General features: G+C 40.8%; 2 protein-coding genes across 2 annotated transcripts; both read left to right on the forward strand.

Annotated features, from left to right (window-relative positions):
• The first annotated feature begins 1,248 nt into the window (after positions 1–1,248).
• LOC131243920 (large ribosomal subunit protein eL33y) lies at positions 1,249–6,661 on the forward strand. Its single transcript, XM_058243544.1, has 4 exons — positions 1,249–1,393; positions 1,525–1,560; positions 6,101–6,329; positions 6,435–6,661. The coding sequence occupies exons 1-4, from the start codon at positions 1,362–1,364 to the stop codon at positions 6,474–6,476; spliced, it is 339 nt and encodes a 112-aa protein (XP_058099527.1). The 5' UTR covers positions 1,249–1,361; the 3' UTR covers positions 6,477–6,661.
• An 11,864-nt stretch (positions 6,662–18,525) lies between these two features.
• On the forward strand, positions 18,526–22,398 carry LOC131243921 (pentatricopeptide repeat-containing protein At2g39620). Its single transcript, XM_058243545.1, has one exon. It carries the CDS (start codon positions 18,911–18,913, stop codon positions 21,926–21,928), a length of 3,018 nt encoding a protein of 1,005 aa, XP_058099528.1. The 5' UTR covers positions 18,526–18,910; the 3' UTR covers positions 21,929–22,398.
• Positions 22,399–23,400: the final 1,002 nt, after the last annotated feature.

Here is a 23,400-nt window from a genome sequence, read left to right on the forward strand (position 1 = left end):
GTTCAATCAGACATAAACAGGAAGAAAGCATTTTCTTCTTTCACTGTGTTGCTGATAATGCCTAGTATGACAGTCTTTTGACAAATCCACACCGTCCATCATCTTCCTCTTGAGATTTAAACCATGAATGGTGAGCTTTGATCATCCAATGATGTAGATTTAAACCATGAATGGTGAGCTTTGATCATCCGATGATATGGCCCACTGAGACAATCAAGCTGAAAACAACAGCCGAATGGTCTTCTTTTGATTATTGTAGCGATCATGAGGAAGTACATGGTCATGAAAGGTCAATATGTTTTTGATGAGTTTTTCTCCCTCTACCTAATGAACGGTTCAGATCCACCTTTTCACTGCATGATGGTGGCCTATAACGAAAAGACGGAACCTCTGTTTCGCAACAGAGTCGATGTACGTCGACTCTGTGAAGTTTGGTGGCCCACTCATTGAAGCTTCTTGGAAAATTCATTCCGTCTATTAGATTTAGGACAAAAAACTATCTGGAAGGGAGTGCTTCTGGAGTGAAATCAGCGTGGCCCATGAGAGTGTTTACTCCGCTGTCCATTTCACGTTTAACGGTTGAGATTTTACAATAGTTTGCATATAAACGAAAGGACACCTATGCAAGGGTAATACCCACCCTCTGAAGTGAATGAACGGCTCAGATCATTCAATGGAACAGTGAGTGGGCTCCACTACATGCACGTATATACATCGTGTGGCCCTTATCCAATCGTTTCCAAACATTGATCGGACATGAAATTGTATGCATGCTACAGTAATACGTCCTATCCAAACATTGGTTAGTGGCACGTCTCCGCTGGATGTATTATGAATATCGCCCAACGTATATATGAACAGTACCAAATACAATATAATACAACCAAAACGTGAATCCAAACACACCCTTAAAGTGCGTCAGATAAAAGGCTCAAGTAGAGCACAGTAGAGTTTGAAAGTCAACAGTTAAAAACTCTCCATCCAAATCCATGCCACCTAATGAACAGGTTGGATGGCAAATAAACATTATGGAGCCGTAAGAAATTTTCAACGGTAGGCATCATCATCAACACTGCTTCCTATGGTGTGGTCGACTTGACCCTAGGATCTGACTCAGTTTTGGGGTATTTCTCTAAAACGATCTGAAAAAATGGATGGACGGCGTGGATTAAAAAACATACATCACAGTGGGCCCCACAGAGCCCTTGGCCGGACAAAGTGGAGTACACAATCCGCGTACAAAATCCACGCTCCATCAAAATTATACACTTCAGAACCGTGGAAATATATACCCATGGTTGCTAACTAGGGTTTCTGATTTTTTAGGGTTTGTGTCATTGTCTTCTTACTCCCCCTTCAAGATGGTGAAAGGCCGGCAAGGAGAGCGCGTCCGGTAAATTTCCCATCATCTGTAATAAAATCTTTAGTTTTTCTTTCATAGAACTTAAAATCCCAATCTCTCAATTTTCTTTTATGAAATTTTAAATCAGGATTTCTCATTGTTTTTCTCCTTTCCTTCTACAGATTGTACGTCCGCGGGACGATCCTTGGCTACAAAAGGCAAGTTATCTTCCATAAAACCCTAGATCTTAAAAAAAAAAAAAGAAATTTTGGATTAGATTGGAATGAACCCTTATACGATATGTTTATGTAAATTTCTGTGTATTTTGTGGGTAATTTTTTTTTTTGGCTCTCGATGGATATAAATGGACAGGACTTTACTGAATCACCTGTAATTCTAAGCTATGTGGGGCCCACCGTGATGTCCGTGTTATATCCACTCCATCCATCCATTTTACCTGCTCATTTTAGGACGAGCCCAAAAATGAGGCAGATCCAAGACTGAAGGGTGCCACCCCACAGGAAACAGTGGCGATGGAAACGCCCATCGCGTAAACCATCGTGGGGCCCACCGTGGGGTTTATATGCCATCCGACCCGTTCGTAAGGTGATTTCCAACGGGATGAAGGGAAAACATAAGTACCGGGTTGATACAAAACTTCTGCAGGCCCCATTAAGGTTTCAAGGTGTCCAATCCCCACATTTTCTTGTGGTGTGGTCCACTTGAGCTCTGAGTCTGCCTGATTCTGGAGATCATGTTGTAACATGGGCTGGTGCAACTGATGGATGGAGTGGATGTACCAGAGACGTCGGCGGGCCCTACAAAGCGCATTATATATAAATGTTATGGTAGAGATCTGAACTGTCCAACTCATGGGGACTATCATGGATGAAAAGTGATGGGATAGAATTATTCTAGCCATCTGGTTTGTGGTCTTCCATGCAACGGTATTAAAAAAATCCATATTGTGTGGATAAGTGCAGGAAAGTGATGGTCAGGATTGCCTGATTGGTTTTGGTTATTTAATAGTGGGCCGGCTGTCCATGATAGAGCCCAATAGATGGATGGTCACTATTGGTAGGACCCACTGCCATGCATACTGAGAGAAGGCTCTACCATGTTCTGGCTCTACTGTTTCTACTCCAACTATATCATATGCGAACATATGCCATCGCATATGCGATGTATGCAATCGCATATGCAACGTATGTGATCACATATAACACATGCGATTGCGTATTGGCCAATGGTTGGCACATTATTATTTTTATTTTTTTTTGTAAAAAAACAACTTTTTTCCTATAAAAAGGCTTCCAAAGCTCCTGCATTTGCAATATTCTCACTCCAAAATTCTCTTACTCTATTCTTCTCTTACATTTCTTAATTCCAAGTGGTCTTAATCTCCTTCTCTTACATTTCGTACTTCCAAGTGGTCTTAATCTCTCTCTCTCTCTCTCACTCTCCTACATTCCCTCTTGGAAGTTGGAAGATCAAGATTCGAGCACTCGATGTTTAATTCATTGTTTAATTGATTTTATTTCTCTCAAATATATTTTAAATATGTAAAATTAGTTATCAATGAACTTAAGAAAGTTTCCCTTAATTTCTTGTATTTTTATTTTTCCATATTTTTCATTTTAAAAAAAAAAATTTAAAAAATTGCGGTCGCATATGTGCATGGGCATATTCGATCACACATGATCGCATATGCGATTCAACAATATCGATTGTATGCATTGGCTGCATGATGAGAGTTTAGTGGATTAGTCGTTAAAGGTGTGAGCGGCAACCCAGGTGCACCTGCCCCTAGAGTGCCTGAAATGCGTAGGTGCACTCTTGGAGTTTCGAATTGCAAAATTTTAAATATATAATAAATATAATTTTCAGCATCTAAGCCTTATCCCAATTAATTGGGGTCGGCTACATGAATCATCTTCTGCCATTACCTATCAAGGGCTTCGGGTAGACTATAGGTCATCAAATGTTTACTACATCCACGTCATTTTGGGCCTTCCCCTTGCCCTTTCAGATCCTTCAACTTGTGCCAACTCACGCCTAACTGGTATAGCTCTTGGTCTTTGTTGCACATGACCAAACAATCCAAGTCTGCTTTCCCTCATTATTACATATTGGTGCTACTCCTAAGTTCCTTCCATTGCCTGCATTTCTAATTCTATCTTTCCTCATCTTCATCTCAGCTGCACTCATCCCATGAATATGTTGTTCCTTAAATACTCAACATTCTATCAAATAAAACGTGCCTGGTCTTAGTAGCTATCGTATAAAATTTCCCCTTCATTTTGAGGGGTACATGGCGATCACATAATGTAATCAATATTAATATCCACATTAAATGTATAACAATATCAATATATACATGTTTATATACATGTTTATATATATATATATATATTATTATTATTATACACACACACATATTGACTCCAATCTGGCAAGATCTTCTTCACTTGTCAATCCCTTGTGCAACACCAACGGAAGCTCAAATTGTTTTTGAGATGTCCAAGGTAAATGATCTTAACTCACTATTTGAAGAAGAAAGCGAGAAGAAAAGAAATGAGAGAGGATGCTGAAATTTGGGGAAAAGAAATGTTAAGCTTTTGATCTCCAAAGAAAAGAGGAGAGTTGTTGCAATAGGGTTTAAAAGACCCATCATATGTATTTGCACCCTTAAAGCATGGTTTAAAGAGAAAAAAAACCCACTAACTTATAAGCACCTCATGTCAAATGGCCCATGTGATGCAGGCTCACTTAGGCCCTAGGTGCTTGCCTAGGGGCGAGGTGAGGCGCACCATAGCCTGGTTTGTCTTTGACTACACTGATTTAGAGAGCTTCATGTGAGCCTAACTGATGCTTGACCACATGTCAGATGGACCTATTACGTAGATGATATTGACAAAGTTAGGATGGTCAACTAATAATGAAGCGACACTTGTATGTTTGAGGTGGATTGCTCACAATCTCAACTAAACCATGTTATGTAGATGTATCTGGTCCAAAAATAGGTGCTTGCTCATAATGAGCAATGCACTTGCACATTTAATGTGGACTGTTGGTGATCTTTTCTGAGCTGTCTGTTGCTTTCTGATGTCTACGGGCCATCTGATGGGCTTATATTGCACTCATTTTAGGGTCACCTCTTCTAAGAGGTGGTCCCCCACCTGGTGCATTTTTTGGTTGGTGGCATGTGCCTTTAGATGTTCATGGTCTGGGCAAACAACTCTGAAGAGGGAATGGAATTTTGAGGTTTACTAGTGTCACACTCTGATTTTTAGTACTCAAGCACATGGCCCAATCACCAAGTTGCGGTGTGATTCAAGCAAGAATATTAATTATTAACCAATCACATAAGCATTTATCACAAAAGATATTCATATCAAAACACCATTCTCAAACCATTTATTTCAATCAATATGAAGTTGTTCGAGTACAATGTCAACCACTGATATTATTATAAAAATGGAAATTAAGTAGCATGCTTTTGGAGCCTCTCCCGCTTGTAAGCACATAGACATTTTTTTTTTGCCTTTTCTAGTTCCTTACAATCTGGAGAGGCTTCAGAAGCATTCTACTTAATTTTCATTTTTTATAATAATTTCATTGGTTGACATTGTACTCAAACAACTTCATATTGATTGAAATAAATGGTTTGAGATTGGTGTTTTGATATGAATATCTTTTGTTTCTTGCTTGAGTTACACTGCAACTCGGTGATGGGGCCTAGTGCGTGCTCGAGTACCGAAAATCGGGGTGTGACAACTAGCCCCAACTGCACCTGCATGCGCCTTTTCACACGTCTCACCTGTAATGTAAGCTAGCATACAAGGGAGTACCACAAATCAGGGTGTGACAACTAGTCCCAACTGCACCCTGCATGTGCCTTTTCACACGTCTCACCTGTAATGTAAGTTAGCATACAAGGGAAACTAGTTGCAGAAGTGCAAACCAGATTTTGGATGTTTGAGTCTTGAAACTAACAAATTGCTAAAATAAAGATCCTATAAAAGTTGACATAGAACTTTATTATGGCCTGCATAGATAACTGTATGGCCAAGATCGATATGCTTGGTGTACTTTCTGCCAAAATACCATATGCATGAGTATGTATGGCCATGCCTGTGGATAGATGGGGTCCATTTTAAGGACTGGTCACACGTGGTCGGACCTTGGTTTGGCTGCATCCATCTACCAACTCAACACGCATTTGGCCCTACCATGTGGAAGGCCTGGTGCAAATTGTGGCTGGTCCATTGATCAGGTGCCCCATAACTGGCAATGATTGTGGACCCTATCATTTTTTTAAAAACCAATCATTATTACATGTGGCTCAGAAATTGTTGGTGGTCCATTCTCATAGCATTGTTGAGTCAACTGCATTGCAAGCCGACCTTATGCGTGGCTCAATGTAAAGGTTTATGGGGTTAGCAGTCCTCTCAAACATCTTATCATCTCCTTCTTTTAGGTCCTGGTATTGCACATAGCTTAATTAGTTGTGCCAAAATGGAGACTCAAAGCATTCTTATTTTTTAGTATGAATTTGACATAATTCAACTACAATTCTATACTCCTATGCGAGACTTTCTGATATTATCTGGATAAGTTTGAAACTAAACCACCATCCAGACTATTTCCTCAAATTCTCTAATTTTTTGGTGCTTTCTGATCGATTGAGTAGAATCAATCCAACATTCAAAATGTTTCTGCAAATCTCAAATCACTTAGTCTTCTTTTATGGATTAGGTCCAAGTCCAATCAGTATCCAAACACATCATTGATCCAAATCGAGGGGGTTAATACGAAGGAGGAGGTTGGTTGGTACTGTGGTAAGAGAATGGCCTATATTTATAAAGCCAAGGTGAAGAAGGATGGTTCCCATTACCGATGCATATGGGGAAAGGTGACAAGGCCCCATGGAAATAGCGGAATTGTCAGGGCACAATTCAAGTCTAATTTGCCACCCAAATCAATGGTACCTGTGTAATTTCTGCCTGCATATTTAATTTGATTTCCCCTCCTTTTCGTTGGTCTGTTTGGAGATTGGGTTTTGAAACCTTGTTTCTTTTGGTCTATGCAGGGGAGTAAGGTGAGGGTTTTCATGTACCCCAGCAATATATGAGGTAATGCTGTGATCTTTTGGCATGGCTGTGTTGTCGGATTTTTTTTTTTAAATATTAGAGTTTAGTTAAATTGAGAGGAGTTGTTGCGAACTTGTAATGCTTGGTCACTTACCCATGAGGAGGCGAAAGTTGGAAAACATTTTGGATTTTGATTTTGATTTTGAGTATTGTTTTTTGCTTTGATGGATGGGTTTGGAATCACTTGGGTAGTTGAAGATATGATGATGCCCAGCTTGTTATTAGATGTGATAGGAAACATTAATCCGGTGCCTCATATATTAATGAAAGCATCCTAAATATAGCACATATTGGATGATTAACCTTCCTATATTGGTGGGCCTGATAAACATATGGTTGGAGAGAATTCCATGTGGTAATTTCAGTTGGCAAAAATTCCCTAATTTTGGCAATTAGAATGGTCCCACTGATGCCATTCTTAAGATGTGACATATCCTCATTGTGGCCCATCAGATGGTGCTTATGATGACCATCCCAAAATTAATGCTCGTCTGGATTGCACCATAACAGCTCAATTGGACCTGACTCAAACCATATGGGTCCTGTTTACTCTCTCTTGCTTAGTAGTGTTTTTCTTTTTGTCCAGTAGTTTTTGATGGAGTCATTTGCCTTTCCATCTTTGAGACATCTCAAGGCCGATTATTGCTGTTACATTGTTTTAGACTACTCCTATTGAAGTTTCTCTCGTGGCTGTCACTATGTTTGATGTACTTCTTTTCTAAATGTTTTCTTTTCCTACTCACCTTCCAAGCCTCCTTGAGTCTCTTATAGTTCTAGTGCTAGGCTTTTTTTGTACCATTACAAGACTGTTTGGCAAGTCTGGAGGGGTATGGAATCAATGGATTATTGGTGGTTGTTACTCCCCTGCGTAAAGCTGGTTTGGATGCATCCTCTAAACAGGCTTTCGAGGCAAAAATGCAATTTTGATGTGTTTGGATGCACTTCGCAAACCTGCATCCCATCATCCACACGACAAAATAGGCGCTAAACAGTGATTCTGATTGGTTTTTGCCCCAGCTGAAAATGCAGGTTTAAAATCCCCCATTGGGAAATTTCACTTTGATGACGTGCGCGTCCAAACAGGGCCGGCATGCTTTTGGAACTCATGCCAAACATATATGAGACTCGGGTCACTCGGGATTCGGCTAGGCTTGTATGGGCAGTATCACAAAGTCGCGAAGGTCCTTTCTGGGACGACCATATCATTAGGAAGAAAAGACCCTACGATCTGATGGTTAGGATTGTTTGATTTGTTGAAGTTTTGAATGTGACCCCTCAATTGTATGGTCCTCCTGTTGATTGTTTTGGATACTTAATGGACCTTAGCGGTATGATTCTTCTACTGGATGGTGTGGATCTCCAGAATATTTGAGCTTCTTCTCCTTCAGTTTTCTGTCTCCAAGCTCCTGCTTGTGATCTGTGCTTCATGCAATCAAAAACCCGGAAACTTGATTTGATTCGATGTTCACTCAGTTTGGGAAATAAATAGAGTGTTTCTCAGGAAATCTGGGGTGTCTCTTTTTCAATTCCACCCTGGAAATACGGCTAAGTGGGTAATGATTAATTATCATTGTAGTTCCTTTAGGGGTCGTTTGGCACCGTTGATTGGACGGGATTTGAGGGGGTTTCAAATCCCCTGTTGTTTGGCAGCATAAAGTAACCGGGGGTTTCAAATTTAGGGGTTTTCAAATCCCCTCTTTGAGGGGGTTTGCAATTCACGTGAGAGCTTGGATTACACCTAAAATCATTTCAACAGTTGCAGGTGTAACACGTGTGTCACTATACACTTATTCTATTGGGCACATGGCTCACTAATGATGATTAGCACCGTCCAAACATTGTCCATGTAAATCAACGACTAAAAATCGTTGGTTAGTCACTCAGACATGATCTTGTGCTTGTTGCCCATCCGAGATTTGGAATCTCATCATTTTTGGGCAAAGCGTATATTTCAGCAGGCTTATCACAAAAGTGTCAAAAAGTATATATCTTACTAATTAGAGATATTAAAGTTGATTTAGTAATTAAATTCAAACCCCTATAAATATACCATGCACAGGAACTTTTGGATTAAAGTTGATTCACACTCCAGGTGCCAAACACACCAGGAGGATTGCAAATCCTTCCTGGGGGTTCCGAACTACGCTCCCAAACAGGCCCTTAGTTCTTTTACTTTTTTCATTCATGACAAGGACAGCTTGAATTCTAGACAACACTCAAGATTGTGTGAATTTCGTGTTGGGCCCACTGTGATATATTTCGTGTTGGGCCCACTGTGATATATTTCGTGTTGGGCCCACTATGATGTATGTGGCTTATCAACACTGTCCATTCATTTTGCTGGCTAATTTTAGGGCATGAATCCAAAATGGAGCAGATCCAAAGTTCAAGTGGACTGCCCCAAATGAAACTGTGAGTTGAACACTATCATTAAAACCCTTTTATGACCACGATTTCCAATGGTGTGGTCCACTTGAGCTTTGGATCTGCCTCATTTATGGGCTCATGCCCTAAGATGTTCCGGTAATGGATGGACGGCATGGATATCTCACAGACATTATATGAGCCCAAAAATGTTATGGTAAAATGGATGGACGGCATGAATATGTTACGGACATTATAATGGGGCTCATGAATTTAAAGTCCATCCTTTTCAAAGGCATTTCTAGGAGGAAATACTCAAACACGTGTTAATGGTAATTATTACTCACTCATTTACTTTTATTTACAAGGTGGAATTAGAAAACAAACACCCTATATTTAAGAGACTGGGGAAAAGAAAATTAAGTTTTACTTGTTGGAAATTATACAGATTAATGTATTTCTGTATAATATGGAAACCGAAAAGTGCAAAATAATCAGAAATCAGGACAGGCTGAAGCACGTCTGAAACGCTGTCCTTAAAGCGTTATTTGCCCCTACTCAAGTGAATTGAGTATGTTGGTAGGTTACAGGCAAATAGCTTCTAGGATACGACGAGCCTGGTGTGGGTCTGCGTTCAGCAAACACGAAGGCCCACCAAATGGAACTCAATTACACGGACGGAGAGAAAGAGAACTTGAAAGGGATAAAGGAAAGAAAGAAAGAAGAGAAAACTTACAAATGCCACATGCTGGACAAACCGTCTCAAGCTGAAATGTTAGACCACACCGCTGGTCTGTTCTTCAAGCTAAGGTTTAAGCCTTGCTATGTTGCTGGAAAACACTAGAATATTTGAGTGGAGAGGGGCTGGCTGTCTCAGTTCGTATGGGTTTGCTGGAGTGAGTTGAGATGGATTGGAAACCCATCCAGGTCCTCATTTTATAGGTTAGGATGGCTAGGGGGTTATGGTCTAGAGACTTAAATTCCATTAAGTCATTTCTAGCTGTTGGAAAACTAGCCGTTTTATGGCCGTTTTTTGACTGTTGTGCATGGACCATCAAGTTGCTGCATGTTGACTGTTGTGAGACAACAGCTAGCCGTTTTCTAGCTGTTGGGCTAGCCATGCAGCAGTTACAGCTGGACCCGCGAAGTGCAAAGTGCGCCACTAGCGCCTCTACAGCCACACTGCCTCACATACCCACGCCCTCGCACCGAGCGCGCGCGGGTGTTCCAGTGCTACGCACTGGAACACGCAAGGTCCATAGTCCATAGACTAGGTAAGTAAATATTATAATACTCCACTTCCTTCATATAAACCACAGGTTTTTCTCTTCTCTTTTCCATGTGAGACTATTCCAAAAACCCGTAGAAAAGTGTTTTTCAAAAAATAACTTTTTATATTATATTATATTTTATTATTAAAATATTTTTATTAAAATTAATATTTTTGCAACAATCCCCCACTTGATTTTTTATTAAAATATTTTCTCGGTTAAACAATACTGCTAGAATAATTTGCTTATATGCATAAAGAAAGATATCTTTCGATTTTAATCTTTCCTTAGTGTAAGTATTTCAAAACTCTGTCGAAATGACTGGTAGCTGCAGCTTTGAACCAGTTATTCCTAGATAAAAGAATTGGAAATACCACACACATATTCGCTATGTGTTTGTTAGAGTTCCCACAATCTTGGTCAGCACAATTAATGGCCATGTGCTTATTCTAATTCATGAACGATCCCGAGAGAAAAACTTCTAACTCTCATAAGAGACGGCACCATATCTACGTTCATATAGGTGAAATCCTTCCAGTATCTCCGTTACTATAAGATACTTGTCCTTATAGACTGGATTTCATTAAGAGTTCTAAGACTCAACCCTCTATCGTAACGCTCAGCACTTATCTATTATGGATGAGGTTTTATAATTTTAGTGCTGAAAAACTTTTCACATATTAATGACTTGTTCTTACCCATTAAACTTAAAATCAGAGATTTTCTGACTTTAGGTTGGGTTACCATCACTGGTGGAACTTTGGTTGAAGAGTTTCAATCCCATCCCTCTAGATGTAGCCTTTACTACCTCTCTCGGTAGAGGTTTACTGAAAGGATCTGCCAGGTTATTGCTTGATTTCACATAAGAAATAGTAATGATTCCATCTCGAATCAATTGTCTGACATAATCATGTCGAAGACTAATATGTCTAGACTTACCATTATAAGTCCCGCTATAGGCTCTAGCTAATATGGCTTCACTATTACAATGTAGTGACACAGCCGATATAAGCTTTACACAGAAAGGAATTTCGAATAGAAGATCCCTTAGCCACTCAGCCTCTTTGCCTGTTACAGCCAGGGCTATAAATTCGGACTCCATAGTCGAATGTGTTATGCAAGTCTGTTTCTTGGATCCCCAATATACAGCTGCACCTCCTAGGGTGAATACCCACCCTGTAGTAGACTTGTTGTCCCCTGCACTTGATATCCAGCTCGCATCGGTATATCCTTCCAATACGGCAGGAAACTCTGAATAGAATAGTCCTAAGTCTTTGGTTGCTTTTAAGTAACCAAGGACTCTACTTATTGCATTCAAGTGTTCAGTACTGGGGTTACTAGTAAACCTACTAAGTTTACTCACAGCATATGCGATATCAGGTCTAGTGCATTGCATAGCATACATAAGACTCCCTATAGCACTCGCATATTCTAATTGTGCAACTATTTTTCCAGTATTTTCTTTTAGCTTGATACTTGGATCAAATGGGGTCTTTGCTTCTTTTATATTTAGATGGTTAAACTTGTTTAGTATCTTCTCAATATAATGAGATTGACACAAAGCATAACCCCCACAATGTTTTTTAACTTTGATACCAAGAATGGTATCAGCTTGTCCAAGATCCTTCATTTTAAATACGGAAGATAGAAATCTTTTTGTTTCAGTTACACCTTCCATTTTATTACTTATTATTAACATGTCATCAATATACAGACAAATAATAACGTTGTAACTACCATCTACTTTAGAATATATGCATTTGTCAGCTACATTATACATGAAACCATGAGAAAGTATTTTGGAATCAAACTTCTCATGCCACTGTTTTGGTGCTTGTTTTAATCCATCCAATGATTTGACTAATCTACATACTTTGTTTTCATTTCCTGGTAGAACGAATCCTTCAGGTTGTTCCATGTATACCTCCTCGTTGAGGTCACCATACAGGAATGCAGCCTTTACATCCATTTGGTGGATGTGAAGATGATGTATTGAAGTTAGCGTAAATAATATCCTAATGGATGTTATCCTAGCTACAGGAGAGTAGGTGTCAAAGTAATCTATCCATTCTTTTTGTCTAAAACCCTTAGCTATTAGTTGAGTTTTAAAGGTTTGGATAGTTCCATCTGTGTGATATTTCTTTCTAAATACCCATTTACAACCTATGGGTCTAGAACCTGGAGGTAAGTTAACTAGTTCCCATGTTTGATTTGATAGTATGGATTCCATTTCATCATTTATACATTCTTTTCAGAAAGCTGAGTCTCTAGAGGATATGGCCTCTTTATATGTTTTATGATCATCTGATATAGTCATTACTATAGGTATTTTTCTTATAACATTTTCTCTATCTCCTTCTACAAGATGGAAAATGACACGTTGTGAGTCTATATAGTCATCTCCAAGACTCTTCTCTATTCTTGTTCTTTGACTCCTACGAGGCTCAATAGGAGCTTCCACTATCTGTGGAGCTGTGCTATCTGGTTCTCTATTAGGAGTTTGGATTTCATTATCCTTTGACTCCAAGGATAGTGAGTTCTCAATGAACTCAACATCTCTTGATTCTATTATTGTATTAGACTCTATGTCTAGAAATCTATAAGCTTTACTATTTTGTGCATACCCTACGAAGACGCACTTAATAGCTCTCGGTCCTAACTTAGTTCTTTTTGGATCAGGGGTTCTGGAATATGCAAGACACCCCCACACTTTTAGATATCCTAGGTTAGGTTTTCTACCTCTCCATGTTTCATATGGAGATATTTTATATTTTTTAGACGGAATTCTGTTTATTATATGGCATGCTGCAAGCAGTGCCTCTCCCCATAGACTTAGTGACAATTTTGCTCTTATCAGCATTGAGTTGACCATTTCTACTAATGTTCTATTCTTTCTTTCAGCTATTCCGTTTTGTTGAGGTGTATATGGCGCTGTACATTGATGTATCAGTCCATGTTCTTCACAGAAGTTATCGAATTCATTGGAAAAGTATTCTCCTCCTCTATCGCTACGGAGAATTTTTATTTTCTTATTCAGTTGATTCTCCACTTCTGCTTTATATATTTTAAACATGCTTAATGCTTCATCTTTACTTTTTAATAGGTACACATACACATACCTAGAGCAATCATCTATAAAGGTTATGAAGTACCGTTTACCTCCACGAGTAAGAATGCCGTTTAACTCACAGATGTCATTGTGCATAAGATCCAATATTAGAGACGATCTTTCAACACTTGGAAAAAGGTTTCTTTGTCATTTTGGATCTTATGCACACTTCACATTTTTCGGTTTCATTATCTGTGTATGAGATTAAACCATTCTTAGCCATGAACTTCAACGTACTATATCCTATATGGGCTAGTCTATCATGCCACAGTCCAGCGGATTCAACCATATACGCAGAAGTGCTACTTTCATTTAGAGAAAACTTAACCATTCCGTTACAAGCATATCCCTTTCCGACAAAATTTTCATTTTTGGACAGAATCAGTTTACCTGACTCATACACCACCCGTATGCCTGGTTTTCCCAGAAGATCCCCAGAAACTAAGTTTCGCCTCATGTCTGGGACGTGCAGTACATTAGTTAGAATCACTTTCTTTCCAGAGGTGAATATCAATTCGACAGTTCCTTTGCCGACGACCTTCGATCGGACTTCATTACCCATTTGGACTTCTTGACCATCGGTCAATTCCTCATAGGTTTTGAAGGCTGATTTGTCGTAGCACACATGTACAGTAGCGGCAGTATCATACCACCAACCTGGAACTTTGCCTTGGATGGTATTCACTTCAGTGATCATAGCCACAATATCGCCTTCTTCTACTGTACTTGCTTCTTTTTTGGATTTGCGATAGCGGCATACTCGAGCATAGTGCCCGATTTTTCCACGGACATGGCATGGGCCCTTGAACTTTCCGTTCTTCTTTTGGGTGTTCTTCTTGAATTTCCCTTTATTAGGTTTCAGGGAATCGTCCTTCTCAGGATATTTGTTATTAGTGTTTTCTACAGCATGTACCTTGAACGAGGTATTCCCGTTATCATTTTTTCTATCGCGGTTACGGGATTCTTCCTCAATCCTGAGGTGTTTCTGGATTTGTTCCAGTGTATAGTCCTCGATTTTATGCAGCAACTTCTTTCTATAGTCTTTCCACATCGGTGGCAATTTGGCAATTATAGCCCCGACTTGGAATGATTCAGGAAGATCGATTTTTATCGCTTTGATTTTGTTTACTATTAGCTGCAATTCTTGGATTTGGGGCAGCAGCGGTTTATTATCTACCATGTTGAAGTCAAAATACCTGGTGATGAGAAACTTGTTGGTGCTTTCTTCTTCAGCCTTGTATTTGAATTCCAAAGCGGCCCAGATCTCCTTTGCTGATGACGTCTGTTGGTACAGATCGTACAGGCGGTCGGAGAGAGCGTTCAGAATGTCTCCTCGACACAAGAGTTCGTCTTCGGCTCTTTTGATGCGGGCAGCTACTTGTTCAGGTGTGTCGTTGTCAGATGCTTCAGGTAGTGCTTGCAAATTTTGATCTAATATGTAATAGATCTTCAGTGCCGTCAGGAGAAATTTCAACTTGTCTTGCCATCTTGTAAAATTGGTTCCATCGAACCGATCAAGACGTATCAAGTCCTGATTCATCAACTTGATGGATGAAACACTGTCGGCTTTCATCAGTAAATAACGCTTTAAGATTGTTGAAAATTATACAGATTAATGTACTTCTGTATAATATGGATACCGAAAAGTGCAAAATTAATCAGAAATCAGGACAGGCTGAAGCACGTCTGAAACGCTATCCTTAAAGCGTTATTTGCCCCTACTCAAGTGAATTGAGTATGCTGGTAGGTTACAGGCAAATAACTTCTAGGATAAGACGAGCCTGGTGTGGGTCTGCGTTTAGCAAACACGAAAGCCCACAAAATGGAACTCAATTACACTCTTTCTGACAGTATTACAATATAAAGGAAAAATCCCAAAAGAATAAGAAAGAAGAGAAAAACTTCTGCACTGGTCAGTTCAAATATTCAGCTACTGGTTAAGTTGAACCGTTCTACACCACACCGCTGGTCTGTTTTTCAAGCTAAGGTTTAAGCCTTGCTATGTTGCTGGAAAACACTAGAATATTTGAGTGGAGAGGGGCTGGCTGTCTCAGTTCATATGGATTTGCTGGAGTGAGTTGAGATGGATTGGAAACCCATCCAGGTCCTCATTTTCTAGGCTAGGATGGCTAGGGGGTTATGGTCCAGAGACTTAAATTCCATTAAGACATTTCTATCTGTTGGAAAACTAGCCGTTTTATGGCCATTTTTTGACTGTTGTGTATGGACCATCAAGTTGCTGCATGCTGACTGTTGTGAGACAACAGCTAGCCGTTTTCTAGCTGTTGGGCTAGCCATGCAGCAGTTACAGCTGGACCCTGCACTAATGGCTCAGCTGTTACAGTTTCTGCTGCAACAGCTCTTTTCAGTCCCTCTATTTATACTGAGAGATTTCTCTCTCAGTCCTTTAGTCTCTCTACTAACCAACCACCCGCCATAGCCACTTAGTCGCACCGCGACTCGCACACGTCTCGCTCCGGTTCACTCAAGGTCGCGAAGGAGCGACCCTCTGCGACACGGAAGTGCAAAGTGCGCCACTAGCGCCTCTACAGCCACACTGCCTCACATGCCCACGCCCTCGCACTGAGCCCGTGACCGAGACCGAGCCCGAACCAGAGCCCGTGCCCGAGCCCGAGCGCGAGCGCACACGCGGGTGTTCCAGTGCGTCCATAGTCCACAGACTAGGTAAGTAAATATTATAATACTCCACTTCCTTCATATAAACCACATGTTTTTCTCTTCTCTTTTTCACGTGGGACTATTCCAAAAACCCGTAGAAAAGTGTTTTTCAAAAAACAACTTTTTATATTATATTATATTTTATTATTAAAATATTTTTATTAAAATCAATATTTTTGCAACATTACTTGTTTGTATTTTTGAACTATCTTCAAAGCTTGAAGATATACTGGCAGGAAATGTGATACAAGAGATGCATTGCGACATTTGACACGTGGGCACATGTAAATTGTAGATGATGATACATATGGGTTTTAACTCTTGAAAAAACAAAGAAAAAAATAAGGGGATCCTTGCTTTTGCTCTGGTGGTAGATTTTAAGGAGCTTCAACAGCCGGTCAAGGGTTCCAGTACCCATAGGTGGTGAAATTCCACTAGCGTGAGTGTGCGTAAGAAAAGAAAAGAAAAAAACAAAAACAACTCTTGAAAAAATCATTTTTCTAAGTACCGTTTAGCATTGAGTGTATATCAAGTGTTGCAGCTGCAAGACTTTTATACGATTCACCTTGCTATAAGCTACTGCTGGGCCTTGCTGTTAGAAAATGCTCGATCCAACCACCCACTCGCAATCATAATCCTGACTGTCAAGTGACAGCCAGTAGACTGATATTACTGTCGGACACAACAAACAAATTGTCAGAATTACTGCACCGTGGCCCACTCATCAAAACTGAAAACGCTTGTGTGTTGTGAAAATGTGGGCCCATGCAGCCCAATATTTCCATTCCGAGGTTTGCTTGTGCAATGCCTCTGGACCTGTTGTATCGGTGGATACGTCGGCACAGTCTTTCAACAATCCAAACCGTTGATCTTATGAGGTACAGAGCTGATGGTTAATATCGTAATATCCTTATCTTGGCCCGCTAACTAAAAGGTCCATATTTAAAGAGAGCTAAATGACAAAAGGGATTAGATTTACAAATCTGAGAGTTTTTTGTTTCGGTTTCCACCATCCACCGTTAGGCCCATCAAACTAACGGTTTTGATTATTGCAACACCATCTGAGTTCCAAGGGTTGCATGTTGCAGTAAACCTCTTCCCTCATTATATGCCGTGGGAAAGAGGGGACTACAACATTTCAGTGCACATCTGCACTTGTGGGTACCGGGACAAGACGTGTGGCAATGGAACACACGTGTGTGATATCCTTCCCGTTCATTAGTGTGGGCCCACTTTGTATCAGTCCTGGCCCAAAAATAGGTCACTCGACTCATGTGGATCAGGCTTTTATATTTGAATACAGATCAAGGTCATCTTTTAGTCATGATGAAAGAAATGACTGGATTTAGGGTATAGAGCCTTCCTGATGAATGGCTTAGATCTTGCATGCGTGCAATGCTGAACCGTTCTTGAGGGGCTCAAAAACTTCAAGAAGCTAACAATATGCTCTTCAGTTCCCTCAGACTTGTCTGTGTGACATCCACTCCGTCCATTCACGCCGGGTCATATTAGGACGTAAGACCAAAAATCAGGCCGATCCAAGGCTCAAGTGGGCAACGCCAGAGGAAATAGTACGGATGTATACACCCAACTTTAAAACCTTATTGGGCCACTGAAGTTATAGATCAGGCTGATATTTATGCCCCTTCATCCTGTGGACTATCTTATGAACCGGTTGGATGGAATGAAACCCACTTTTTTACCATAGATCTGAGGTACCATCCACTTTTTTTAATTCGACCCAAACAAAACTTATTTTATTAAAGTAGGCCTCTACTTGGATAGACAAACTCATAGAAACTAAAATACCCCTACCTTTTTCAACTGTTTTACCTTAAAACCAAATGTATTTTCATCCAAAATCCTATTTCAATATCCTAAAAATTTACTTTGATAACCTAAGTTTTCGGATGTCCAAAACTAGCGCGGGTTTCCAAGGGGTGCGGAAGGGAAGGTCTACGGTGCTAATTTTTTCACGAAACATACCGGGGTTTCCAATGGGCGCGGATTGGGTGTGAACCGCACTGGGACATAGTTAGAGACGGATATGTGGGGCCCAAACTCTAGTGTATATGTTTCCATCCATTCTGACATCCATTTTGGAGGCAGATTGAAGGCTCAAGTGGGCCACACCTCAGGAAGCACTAGAGATTGAATTCCTACCGTTGAAAGCTTCCTAGGCCCACTATGATGTTTATTTGCCATCTAACCTTTTCATAAGGTCACATAGACCTTCATGAAAGGAAAGCATAATTAAATTACCAGCTTGATTCAGAACTTCTGTGCCCCCCTCTCCCCAAAGTTTTCAACAGTAAACTTTCAATCCCCACTGCTTACTGTGGTGTGGTCCACTTGAGCATTCAATCTTCCTCCTTTTTGGACTATGGCTTAAAATGATCTGTCAAAAATAGACGGAGGCATGGATAAAATATATACATGACAGTGGGTCCCACAGAGCTCCTGACAGGACCGGTTTCCGATGGTTCAGCACACTCGTTTATTTATTTTTTTTACACACACCACGTGACCACATGGTGCTCGAACACATGACAGCAGTGTTGAAAAGCACAGGGTCTACCACACTGAGCCATGAGTAGGGACCGGGTGCAGCCCACTTGAGTCATGGATCGCTGTATTTTTGGGTTTACGTGTAACATGAGCTGTCGCAAATGATGGACGGATTGGATGTCACGAAGGCATCACGGTCCTCTTAGTTGTACGGGCTCGGCACAACACTGAAATTCGCGTCCATGATCGTGTGGTCCGGTAGATGAAGGGAGTGGCAGCAACATTAGCCCGCGGAATTAAGCGGTGGGGCCCAACTGCAAGTCAGAATCGCTCCGTGGTTACGTTCCCTCTTTTCTTACGACTTTTAAAAAATTCAAAGGATGCTCACCGACTAACTTTTCCAACGGTCGAATTTTCCCGGTCTTTTTAAACTTCCGAAAACCCGCCTCATTCTTCAGTTTCAAAATTCAAATGCATCTTCAAGATGATCAAACACGCCGTGAGTCGACCTTTCCATTCCCTTGCGGTGACAGATCTCGAAATTCCCCGTTTGCACTCCCACAAGCCTGCTATTTTCCACAACTACCCCCAGCTTCTCCGTTCGTGCAAGGACATAAACGCTCTGCTTCAGATCCATGCACATCTATTGGTTTCCGGGCTTGAATCGGACGATTTTATCCTCGCCCAGCTTGTAAATTCCTACTCTTCCTTCCGAAAATCTGACTTGTCCCGGGCTGTTTTCGATTCCGTGGTGAACCCAAGTGGCATTTTGTGGAATTCCATGATTAGAGCTTATACAAGGACAAACCATCATCGAAATGCTATTGAATTGTACCATGAAATGGTAAAAAGAGGTGTAGAACCCGATAAGTACACCTTCACTTTCTTTTTGAAGGCGTGCACGGGAGCTTCAGACTTGGAAGGGGGTGTTTTGATTCACCGAGAGATTGTTCGGAAGGGGCTCGAATGCGATGTCTTTGTTGGGACTGCACTTATTGACATGTATTCAAAATTGGGTCAGCTCAAAATTGCACGTGAGCTGTTCGAACGAATGCCTGAATTGGATGTTGTTGCATGGAATGCCATGATTGCAGGGTTCTCTCAGAGTGTAGATCCAATTGAGGCTTTGGGCTTTTTCAGAAAGATGCAATCGGCTTGTGTGGGACCCAATTCAGTAAGCTTGTTGAATTTGTTTCCTGCTATATGTAGGATATCGGCACTTCCCCTATGCCGGGCTGTGCATGGTTTTGTAGTTAGGAGAGACTTTCCACTGTCCATTTATAATGGGTTAATAGATATGTACTCGAAGTGCGGAAATGTGGAAGTTGGTCGTCGGGTTTTTGATCGAATGTTGGATCAGGATGATGTTTCGTGGGGTACGATTATTTCCAGTTATGCCCATAATGGCTATTTTTTTGAGGCATTGGAGCTCTTCAATGATCTGAAAAGAGAGTGTGTGATGGTGAATCAAGTGGCAGCAGTGAGTGCTCTTTCAGCTGCTGCCGAGATGAGAGATTTAGAGAAGGGGATGGATGTCCACACCTACTTAATTAAAAGAGGAATCGATGTGGATATATTGGCCACTACAACTCTCATTACAATGTATGCAAAGTGTGGAAATTTAGAAGAGGGAAAACGGTTGTTTGATGGGATTACGGAAAGGGATACAGTTGCTTGGTCTGCTATGATATCCGCCTTTGTCCAATCTGAGCATCCAGAAGAAGGGATGGCACTTTTTCGAGAAATGCAATCGGCAAAAATCAGACCCAATAGGGTTACTATTGTCAGTGTGCTTCCGGCTTGTGCGGATATTTCATATTTGAATTTGGGAAGAAGCATACATTGCTATGTCCTGAAATCCGATCTCGGTTTTGATGTTTCGACTGGGACAGCTCTAGTAGCGATGTATGCAAAGTGTGGATCATTTAATAAGGCAAATGCTTTATTTGATAAGTTACCGCAGAAGGATGTCGTGACATGGAATGCATTGATTAATGGGTATGCGCAGATTGGGGATGCATGTAATGCAATGAAGATGTTTCATCAACTACAATCAGCGGGCCTTCGCCCAGACTCGGGAACAATGGTGGGTGTGCTGCCAGCCTGCGTGCTCTTAGGTGCCCATGATCAAGGCATGTGTGTTCATGGGAAGATTATCAAAAGTGGGTTCGAATCAGATCTTCATGTAAAAAATGCTATAATGGACATGTATGCAAAGTGCGGAAGCCTTAGCTCAGCTGAGTTCTTGTTCGATGAGATTGTGTCCAATAAGGATGAGATATCATGGAATATAATGATAGCCGGATACACGCAAAATGGACGCGCGAAGGATGCAATATCTGCCTTTCATCAGATGAGAGCTGAAAGTCTTCAGCCCAATTTAGTCACTATCGTGAGCGTCCTTCCAGCTGCGGCGTTCTTGGCAGCCTTGAGAGAAGGCATGGCCCTTCATTCGTATGTAATCCGAACTGGGTTTGAGTCAAATGTGCTTGTAGGGAACAGCCTCATTGATATGTACGCAAAATGCGGACGGCTGGATTTTTCAAAGAAATTTTTTGATGGGATGGATGGCCGAGATATAGTATCGTGGAATGCAATGCTTTCGGGGTATGCCGTTCATGGGCATGGTGAAGATGCTGTTTCACTCTTTACAAAAATTCAAGAGGATTGCATGGAGGTTGATTCAGTGTCCTTCATCAGTGTATTGTCTGCATGTAGACACGGAGGTCTAATTGATGAAGGAAGAAAAATCTTTAATGCCATGAGCTCTGTATATCACCTTGAGCCGGATTTGGAACACTATGCTTGCATGGTTGATCTCTTAGGCCGTGCAGGACGGTTAGATGAAGCTTGGAGATTTATTCAGATGATGCCGATGGCACCCGATGCCGGCGTCTGGGGTGCCTTGTTAGGTGCTTGTAGAATGCATTCAAATTTGAAATTAGGTGAAATGGCATTAGAGCATCTTGTTCAACTAGAGCCTCAAAATCCTGCTCACTATGTGGTTCTTTCGAATATATATGCACAAGTTGGAAACTGGGCCAAGGTTGGGAAGATGAGAAGTATGATGAATGGTTCAGGATTGAAGAAAACACCTGGATGTAGCTGGGTTGAGATCAAGGATGCCATCCATGCATTTAGAGTTGGCGATCAGTCCCACCCACAGTTAGAAAGCATCTGTATGTTGTGGAGAGATTGGAATGAGAAGATGGAAAAGATGGGCTATGTTCCAGACACAAGCTGTGTACTGCAAAACGTGGAGGAAGAGGAGAAAGAGTTTTTCCTATATACTCACAGTGAGCGGCTAGCCATTGCATATGCAGTTTTGAACACTGAATCTGGAGCGACCATCCAGATAGTCAAGAACCTCCGTGTTTGCGGCGATTGCCACGCTGTGACAAAGTTTGTTTCGAAGATCACTGGCCGTGGGATTATAGTCCGGGATGCGAGTCGTTTTCATCACTTTGAAAATGGCACCTGCTCGTGCAAAGACTACTGGTGATCTTTGGAGAATGCGGGTAGCCTGTTTTTGTTGGTGTGGAAGAGAACATGAACTGTTCCTCCAGAAGGTGGGCCACACCCCAAGATTCAAACTGTTGGATGATCCTAGCTGCTGATTTGATTACTTCTTCCAATTAAAGATAACCCATGAAAGATAACTTGACCATCAATATCAAGGGACGATTATCCCTTCATGTAAAGTGATGTGCTATTTCAGGTGAGCCATGAATCTCATGATTAAACCAAAGTAACTCAATTTCCAATTCCAAATCTTGTAGAAACCTGTTGGATCTGAAGATTAAGTTATGACTGATAGAACAAGAAGGAGAATCTTATTTAATTTCTTTTATGTATTGAATTTATCTTGGAAAATTGGTACCTCTGACATACGCAAAACAAAATGATTTAAATTATATATCATTAAAATGAGCATTTCTTATATTGCATGTCATGTGATTTGTGGGCCGCCGGATTCTTCTACAATATATCATTCAGATGTTTAATTATTTCATAAAATACCTATTTGGAGATTGGTGTATGAATTTCAGTTTAAGCAATGTATATTAGACTAATCTAGTCAATTTGATTAGATTCAAACAAACTTGGATTTTCATGTTAAAAATTCTGTAACATACAAAACAATGTATGTTGTATGTCATTTGATTCATGGACGCGGTTTAGGTGCAACCCAGATCCAACCAGGTGAGGTGGGTGTGGCCCACCTCAATGTGTGTGTGTGTATATATTTATTTATTTTTTTAATACACCCACGCTACATTGGCACTCGAAACCATGATCTCAGCGTTAAAACAAAGTCTGTCTGTCAACCACTAAGCCATGAAGCCAAACCCAAATCAATGTATGGGTTGTATATCCACAGTGTCCATCTGTTTGGCCAGCTCATTTTAGGGCATGGTCTAAAAAATGAAGCAGATACAAATATCAGGTGGACCACATAGTCAGGATTGTATTCCCAACATTACAAACTTCTTGGCCTATGTGTTTTCCCTTATCCAGGCTTGTGTGGCCTTACCAACAGGTTGGAGGGAAAATAAACATTAGAGTGGTCTTAGGAAGTTTTTAATGGTGGTTGTTCATTGAACACTGTTTTCCTGTGGTGTAGTCAACCTGAGATTTGGATCTGCTTAATTTTTGGGCTCATGCCGTATAATGATCTGAAAAAACGGATGGACGAGGTGGATATAGAAATCATACATTTGAACGCCACGGCAACGGCCTCACCTAATTCGCTTCCTACCACGGCACCATATGTTGGCTGGTTTTGACCCTTGGATTGCATTCTTATCTAAAGTTGAATTCGGGGGTGGAATCTGACAAGCATACCTCCCTTTCCTCGTCGATGACTATTATCGTCTAACCTACCGGTCTTTTAAAACTTTACAAAGAATGATATGATACTCACACAACCTACGGTGGTCCATATTCACGCGCGCATCCGCTGTAGACGTGGCA

This window comes from Magnolia sinica, chromosome 4 (genome assembly GCF_029962835.1).
Source record: "Magnolia sinica isolate HGM2019 chromosome 4, MsV1, whole genome shotgun sequence".
Taxonomy (NCBI): Eukaryota; Viridiplantae; Streptophyta; class Magnoliopsida; order Magnoliales; family Magnoliaceae; genus Magnolia; species Magnolia sinica.

Bases quoted from the DNA above. Each gene is read 5' to 3' on its own strand.
- LOC131243920 (XM_058243544.1), top strand. From the start codon at position 1,362: ATGGTGAAAGGCCGGCAAGGAGAGCGCGTCCG. The intron at 1,394-1,524 runs GTAAATTTCCCA...TTCCTTCTACAG, and splicing joins CGGCAAGGAGAGCGCGTCCG to ATTGTACGTCCGCGGGACGA. The intron at 1,561-6,100 runs GCAAGTTATCTT...TTTATGGATTAG, and splicing joins ACGATCCTTGGCTACAAAAG to GTCCAAGTCCAATCAGTATC.
- LOC131243921 (XM_058243545.1), top strand. From the start codon at position 18,911: ATGATCAAACACGCCGTGAGTCGACCTTTCCATTCCCTTGCGGTGACA.